Source organism: Prunus dulcis, chromosome 2 (genome assembly GCF_902201215.1).
Source record: "Prunus dulcis chromosome 2, ALMONDv2, whole genome shotgun sequence".
NCBI classification, from domain to species: domain Eukaryota; kingdom Viridiplantae; phylum Streptophyta; class Magnoliopsida; order Rosales; family Rosaceae; genus Prunus; species Prunus dulcis.
The window spans coordinates 15,461,019-15,468,955 of record NC_047651.1 but is presented as its reverse complement, the minus strand read 5'-3'; the positions used below and the strand labels follow the sequence as shown (position 1 = coordinate 15,468,955).

The 7,937-nt window shown below is 41.4% G+C and overlaps 1 protein-coding gene and 2 pseudogenes across 1 annotated transcript; 1 reads left to right on the top strand and 2 right to left on the bottom strand.

Annotated features, from left to right (window-relative positions):
- Positions 1-828: 828 nt before the first annotated feature.
- Positions 829-1,315, bottom strand: LOC117619641 (annotated as a pseudogene).
- Positions 1,316-1,910: 595 nt separating this feature from the next.
- LOC117619644 lies at positions 1,911-2,235 on the top strand (annotated as a pseudogene).
- Positions 2,236-5,268: 3,033 nt separating this feature from the next.
- On the bottom strand, positions 5,269-7,244 carry LOC117619643 (14 kDa proline-rich protein DC2.15-like). Its single transcript, XM_034349642.1, has 2 exons — positions 7,117-7,244; positions 5,269-5,551 (listed from the first exon to the last, which is right to left on the bottom strand). The coding sequence occupies exons 1-2, from the start codon at positions 7,242-7,244 to the stop codon at positions 5,269-5,271; spliced, it is 411 nt and encodes a 136-aa protein (XP_034205533.1).
- Positions 7,245-7,937: the final 693 nt, after the last annotated feature.

Here is a 7,937-nt window from a genome sequence, read left to right as displayed (position 1 = left end):
TAATTAGCTAATTAATACAACTATTGATTCTGATTGCAATTCATAAACGGGTAAGAAATTAATTTTAGGCCAATAATTACTATATTTGACCTTTTGGTTAATTATGATTTGAATTTATAAAATATTTTCTTGTCTATCCATTTTAATTTTGAAAATTCCATAAACATGTGCTGGGACAAAAAATAAATAAATAAATAAATTTCCTATAATCTTTCTTCTTCATCTTGTTCATCTTCTTCTTTCTTCTTCCTTGTTTTTCTCCTTACAATCCTATGGAGGAGGTATAATCATCTATGGACTAGGAATATACATGAATGTTAATTAGGTATGCATAGGTAAATTACCTATGGAGGAGGAATACATATGAATGCTCTATGGAGGAGGTATACATATGAATATGTTAATTACCTATGGAGGAGATATATGATCTGAAATTACCTATGAAGGAGGTATACACAAACCTGCAAAGCAGGTAAATCAAACCACCTAAAGACATATATATCTCACCACAAGGTATTCACTGGTTGAAAACTTTTGATAAATTAAGATTAATTGTAGAAATGTGATATTAATTTATTGATTGCAGTAATTAATAAAATTTAGAGGATTGATTGTACAATGGCAATATGTGTAATTGTTTTAAAAACGGTGACCAAGGCTTTGTATACTTGGATGTCCAGTTGAGTCGCTGGACCCAATTCTACGTCAAAAGAGAGGTGGATTGCATTCATAGTGCAAACTCAAAATTGGACCTATATCGAAAGACCCCTTTTTATTATTAACACAAAGCTGTGGAAGGGCATCAGTAGATGGAAGGTCATGGCACCACTAGGTGCATTGGAAGTCTGTTGGGACAGACTTAGCACAGTAATTTAAAAGCAAGCTTAAGGAGACTGGTACATTAAGATTGATGCCCAAAACTTTGGCCTTAATGGCAGTGCAAAGGCACACAGTAGCATCAACATCAGAAAAACCCGCAATGAGGCTACAACAAGGGGTCTTTGGTGGGGTCCCCACAACAATCTGCACCAAGGTTCAACAAATTGCCACATACCCCCAGCTTAAGAGTGTCCTTAGGGCAAGAGGCTTTAGGAGGGCTTGGGCTTGGGGTTGGTGGAGGGTTTTTTGGTGTTGGGGTTGAGGGAGGAGGGTGTTTTGGGGTTGGGGTTGAGGGAGGAGGGTGTTTTGGGGTTTTTGGTGGTGTTGGTGAACATTGACAATCAGGAACGTTATCATTTGAACTCACTGTAGTGAAAAACACAAGGTTAAGGGAGAGAAGAAGAGCAATGGTTGCAAATGCATTAGGAGAAGCCATTTTAGAACTAGATTCCCTCAGGCAGTGAAGTGACTGATTGATATACTTGTGTTAACTTGTAGACGGATTTTTAGGTGTTCGATGTAGTGAACAGAATAGGGTATTTATAGACTTTCTTTTTCTGAAAAAAAATTCTAAATTTGTCATGTGAGCACCCAGCATACACTGTTTTGGATCTCTGTCACTTTCTGGCCTGGGGTGCAACTTGAAGAATTGGCCATAGTAAACTTTGTAGCATTCTGAATTTTATGCCTTGTAATATACGGCACCAAAACAAAAGGGCCTTGTTCTTATTAGGCATAAAAGGTTCAAATATCTTGATCGTGTCCTCATTTGGCCAAAATAGTCAAGGATCTCCTTCTACTCTAGAGAGTTACCAGCCGACATCGATTTTGGGTGTGTGGATATATGCTCTCTCGGCAAGTCTCTATAGTAAGAGGTATCAATTTAACAACAGGGAGCGGTCATCTTGGTTGTGTAGATATATGCATTTACCACTAAATCCATAATGAGAGCTATCACTTTGACAATAAGGAGTAGTAATGTAATGAACAATCAAAGTAGTCAGTTTCATGATTTCATCCAGAGAGAGCAACAGAGTCTGCAGCAATGGTGAGGATCAAGGTCCACGAGCTCAGAAACAAGACAAAGGCAGAGCTTTTGGGTCAACTGAAGGATCTGATGGCAGAACTTGCCCTCCTCCGAGTCGCCAAGGTCACCTGCGGAGCCCCCCAACAATCTCTCCAAAATCAAGGTGGTGAGGCTTTCAATAGCATAGGTGTTGACAGTGATTTCCCAAAAAGCTGCTCTAAGATAAGTCTACAAGAACAAGAAGTTTCTTCCTCTAGATTTGCGCCCAAAGAAGACCAGGGCCATCAGAAGGCGTCTGACCAAGCATCAGGCATCTTTAAAGACATAAAGGGAGAGGAAGAAGAATATGTACTTTCAATTGAGGAAGTTTGCAATCGAAGCATAATGTTGGATCCAATTATGAAGGAAATCATGCCGTTTCGCCCATTATAAAATATTCCAAGGACACCAATTTCATCATTGCAGACACTATCCCAAATATGATTTTGCTGGTCCAGGATTTTAATGCTGATATTTTGGTTTCTATTAAAAACAGAAAAAGAAAATTAGAACCTTCCATTCTACTTGCCCACTGGCTTCACTCCCAGCAGATGAAATGGCTCGGCTAATTATATGGTATTGCAAATGTTTTTTTTTTTTACAAGAAGGTATTGTAATATGAAAACTCAGAATCATTATGCCTTCGATTAACATTAGACATTTGTTGATGCCAAATTCATACCAATTTAATTAGCAAAGGTAGTGTACAAGACCCCTTGCACCTGAGTTCAAATCCCATTTCCCGTTAATTAGATTAATTTAGAATATCTCCGTGTGATGAAGGCTCTAACTCGATTGCTTAGATCGATCCCTCTGGATTCCTAAGCTTCACCTTTTTTCTTCTTATTGAATTAGTGGCAGTACTAGGTGCACGCACAAACTTTGTTATGAAATCAAAGCACGAAACACTAATTTCGATTAACAATATTTGCACCTACAACTTTCGACTATATTTTGGAATCTATATGGGACACCAAAAACACGTTTAGAACAAATTTATAGCTAGGTACGGAACATAGATTTATTTGGTTTACTAACAATTAAATTAATAGTTTGATTAGATTAATACCTCTCCTACTGTAATTAATACAACAACAAATATAAACACACATTTATATTATATAGAAATTATATATACATATCTAATAATCATAGATGAGGCAAAGCAGTGATGGTTTTTGGGACTAGTTTGCCAGGTTGGGAGTTGTTGTGGCTGCACTTTCCACTATCCCTGGGCTTCAAGTTGAATCAATTTTCTTGTCAAGGGCTTGTTGAGGACAAGACCAAGGCTTGCGACCTTCGTGATCATGATGATGATGATGATGATGGCAACGTCTAGCAATAAAAGCTCCAGCCATGGTCCCCAAACACAAACGTTAATCCAGAATTTACCATACTTTTTTTTTTTTTCTCGAATTTAATTTGGTCTCAAAGCTGGATGGTGATGGAATAGTTCGAAGGAAGTGTGAGGAAAAATAAAGAGTTCAAAGGGTTTTTATATGGAGTATAGAGTGCTGGCCAAGACTTTGTTTCTCATGGTTCACTTATGGGATATGGCTATTGGCTAGACCGTTCGATCGTCAAGTTTCAACAACTCAAAACAATTATATAATGGAAACCCGAAACCGGTGGGCTTGAAATGTATAGGCTTTACAGGTAAGAAATCCCAAGTTTAGAATACTAACAGATTGATTATGCATGTCATCACCTGGCCCCACGAAACGGTGTCTCTATCTCGTGTAGTTGGGTCTTATTTCTTGGATTTGCAAGGACTTCTTCATGATGGAAAGATCATCTAGCAACTAGATACATTAGGGTTTCTTTAGCATTTCGCTAGTTAAAAATATAAGAGTTGTCGTCTAAAATAAGGATAGTAGCATTACCAGTTTCATGATTCCTAGCTATTTAATGCCAACTGAGAGAGAGAGAGAGAGATGATTTTGCCGGTAAAGCAGACATGAATACTAATTCTAATAAACCAAAATGTGATCAGATTTTTCTCACTGTCAGCCACAAATGGAAAATATGCTAGTAATACCAACCACCCAATTGATTGGGAAATATATATATATATATATAACTATAACTTGAGCCCCATCCATGGACCACACAGCCCAATCTCAGCCACAATACTAACAATGGGTTGTGTCCACGTCTCGCTGTGCATGCAACTGAGATTCACATTACATTAATGTTCAGAAATCACCCACACACGCGTGAGCGACTTGCCTTATAGCAAAATCGTTTCTAACAATTTGATTATGTCATATTTCTATAAGTATTTACGGAGTGTTTAGTGATTGTTCCAATATGTGATTTGTAGAGCGACAACAATGGGCCTTAGGGGTTCCAAAGCAGCCGCTCTTTTCACCTCCCTCTATTCCAAAGAAGCAAGACAAATGCCCAGAAATAACCTTAAGTTTGGTGTTTGTGGCAGCTGGTTAGGGTTGGTGACCGACGTTATTGGGACAAAACCCAGTAAGGAATGTTGTATCCTAATAAAAGGTCTTGCAGATCTTGAAGTTGCCTTGTGTCTGTGCACTGCTATTAAGGCCAATGTCTTGGGAATTGTCTTGAAGTGCCTCTTGCTCTTAGTTTGCTGTTAATGCATGTACAGGAAAAGTGCCACAGGGCTTTGTCTCTGTTTAATTAGAAACTGCCTACCTTATTGATGTACTCATTGATATTGCCTATTTGATGTTATTGGATTAAACCTGATTAATTTATGCTGTGTAGTTTTACAAAATGCGTGGTAGAAGCAAGAACTCTATTGAAAATGAATGTTGTTGCATGTACGTTTCATATTTGGTTTTTCCAAAGAAATAAAGTCAGTAATTCTAGCTATATAATTATATCATCCTGCCAAGTTAACTAAAATCACACATTTAAGGATGAATCTTACTATCTATAGACACACGAGTGACAATCGGGAAAAACAGTGTTTTCTTGCCAGCCTTATCTTGCCAAATGGTGTATCATGTTGTCATAATTTAGACAATGCATTCAAGCAAGATATTAAAACTTTTTTTTTTTTTTCCATTGTCGGTTGTCGAAATGATTAGATATATAAAAATAATAATCATGTTAGGCGCATTTAATTTTCATTGTCTAATATCAATAATAAAAACCATCAATGTTCAAGAGTGAAACATGCTTTATGTTTTTTATTTCGAAGGAAACGTACGAACATTCTGAGGAGGGAACACTCTAGATATCAGTTACATTTCGAAGGAAACATGTATTACAACCAAATCTTAATGGCCTTTTTTTCATTGACACAAAGCTTAGGAAGGGCAGTACTAGATGAGAAGGTCATGGCACCACTAGGCGCATTGGAAGTCTGTTGGAACAGACTTACCACAGTAATTCAAAAGCAAGCTTAAGGAAACTGGCACATTAAGATTGATTCCCAAAACATTGGCTTTAATGGCAGTGCAAAGGCACACAGCAGCATCAAGATCAGCAAGACCTGCAATGAGGCTACAACAAGGTGTCTTTTGTGGGGTCCCCACAACAAGGTGCACCAAGTCATTCAACAAATCTCCACATACCCCTAGCTTAAGGGTGTCCTTAGGGCAAGCTTTAGGAGGGCTTGGCTCTTCTGGGTTTGGGCTTTGGGGGGGTTAAAGGAGGAGGAAGTTTTGGGGTTGGGGTTGGAGGAGGCTCATCAAAGGTATGGGGGTGAGTCAGGGGAGGGTTTTGGGTTGGGAGTCGTCAGTGGTTGTTTAGGGGTTGGGGGTTGGGAGGAGGTTGGTTTTTCAGGGTTGGGGGTTGGAGTTGAATTGCTGAGGAGGTTGTTTTGGGGCTGGGGGAGGTAGTTTTTTGGGGGGTTGGGGTTGGGAGGTCGGCTTTGGGGAGGAAGTTTTGGGGTTGGGGTTGGAGTTGAAGGAGGTTGTTTTGGGCATGGAGCTCGAGCAGGGGGAGGTAGTTTGGGGCTGAGTCAAGGCTGTTTTAGGGAGCTGGTGGTTGTCGGGCTGGAATCAGGTTGTTTATTGGAGTTGGGGGAGGTTGTGTTTGGGGGAATCGTAGGTGAGTCAGAGGTGTTTAAAATTGGAGCTCATGGGGAGGTTGTTTTGGGGCATAGGGAAGGAGCCAGGGAGGCTGTTTAGGGGCTGAGCTTGGGAGGCTCTTTGGGGTCAGGGGTGAGTCAGGGGAGGTTGTTCTGGATGGGGTTGGAGTCTGGGGCCCAGAACTCGGGAGGTTGTTTGGGGTTGCGGGAGTCCGGGGCATTGCCTCTGGGGGTCGAACTCAGTGAAAAAAATGTTTTCAGTCTGGGGTTGGGGTTGGAGGAGGGTATATTGGGGTTGGGATCGGAGTTGGGGGAGGTTGTTTTGGAGTTGGGGTTGGGGTTGGGGGAGGGTATTTTGGGGTTGGAGGAGGTTGTTCTGGGGTTGGTGTTGGAGTTGGGGGAGGTTGTTTAGGGGTTGGGGTCGGAATTGGGGGTGGTTGTTTTGGGCTTGGGGTTGGGGTTGGAGGAGGGTATATTGGGGTTGGGGTCGAAGTTGGGGGAGGGTATATTGGGGTCGGAGTTGGGGGAGGGTATTTTGGGGTCGGGGGAGGTTGTTTTGGGGTTGGTGTCGGAGTTGGGGGAGGTTGTTTTGGGGTTAAAATTGGTCATCCGGAGCTGGGGGTGGTTGTTTTGGCTTAAAGGTTGGGGTTAGAGGAGGGCATATTGGGGTCATCCTGTTGGGGGTTGAGGAGGCAAATGGGATTCGAGTCCGGGGAGGTTGTTAGAGGGAGGAGGGCAGGGGCCATCAGATGGCATATTGGGGTGAGAGTCCGGGAGGTTGAGGGTTTAGGAGTTGGTGTTGGGGGGGGAGGTCATTTTAGGGGTTAGGTTTTATGGTTTGGCCTGGGGATGGGGCAGAGCCAGGAGAGTCTTTGGTTAGGCTTGGGTTAAAGGGGGGGATGGGAGGCAGTCTGGGGTTTTTAAAGGGGAGGGTCCTTCGGGGTCGAGGGGAGGGTGTTTTGGTTTTGGGGTGTAGGGGGGAGGGTGTTTTGGTTTTGGAGTTGAGGGGGGAGGGTGTTTTGGGGTTGGGGTGTAGGTAGGAGGGTGTTTGGTTTTTGGGGTTGAGGGGGGAGGGTGTTTTGGTTTTGGGGTGTAGGGGGGAGGGTGTTTTGGTTTTGGAGTTGAGGGGGGAGGGTGTTTTGGTTTTGGGGTTGAGGGGGTAGGGTGTTTTGGGGTTTTGGGTGGTGGTGGACAATTAGGAGCAGGATCATTTGAACTCACTGTATTGAAAAACACAAGGTTAAGGGAGAGAAGAAGAGCAGTAGTTGCAAATGCCTTAGGAGAAGCCATTTTAGAACTAAATTCCTTCAGGCAGTGAAGTGACTGATTGATATAGTGAACATAATTAGGGTATTTATAGACTTTCTTTTTCTGAAAAAATTCTAAATTTGTGAAAGACATCCATGTGAGCACACAACGAACACTGTTTTGGGGTGCATGATAGGCCACATTCAACTTTGGAGCATTCTGAATTTTGGCTTTCTAATATATGGCACCAAAAACAAATGGACACCCTTGTTCTTATTAGGCAAAGAAGGTTAAAGCATCTAATCGTGTTATTTGGCCAAAATATATCCAAGAAATCAAAGTTCTCCTTCTACTGGAGAGAGTTACCAGCCGACATCAATTTTGGCTGTGTAGATAAATGCTCTCTATCACTGAAACCACAAGGTCTTAGTAAGAGATATATCACTTTGACAACATGAGCATCCATCTGTTGGTTGTGTAGATAAATGCTCTATTTACCAGTAAATCCATGATGAGAGATATATCACTTTGACAACAAAGGAGTAACACTATTACTGATAAACAAATGAAAAACTAGTAAACTACCAAAAGTCGACCTGATAAACAATCAAACTGGAACCTTCCGTTTTACTTGCTCACTGCCTTCACACCCAGCACAAATTTAGGATCTTTGCTGATGCCAATTTCATTATCTTCCACAATGAAGGAAATTAAGCACACATGCACATTATAATC

Bases quoted from the DNA above. Each gene is read 5' to 3' on its own strand.
- LOC117619643 (XM_034349642.1), bottom strand. From the start codon at position 7,244: ATGGCTTCTCCTAAGGCATTTGCAACTACTGCTCTTCTTCTCTCCCTT. The intron at 5,552-7,116 runs TACCCCCTCAAC...CCAAAGCCCAAA, and splicing joins CCCAAAACCCCAAAACACCC to CCCAGAAGAGCCAAGCCCTC.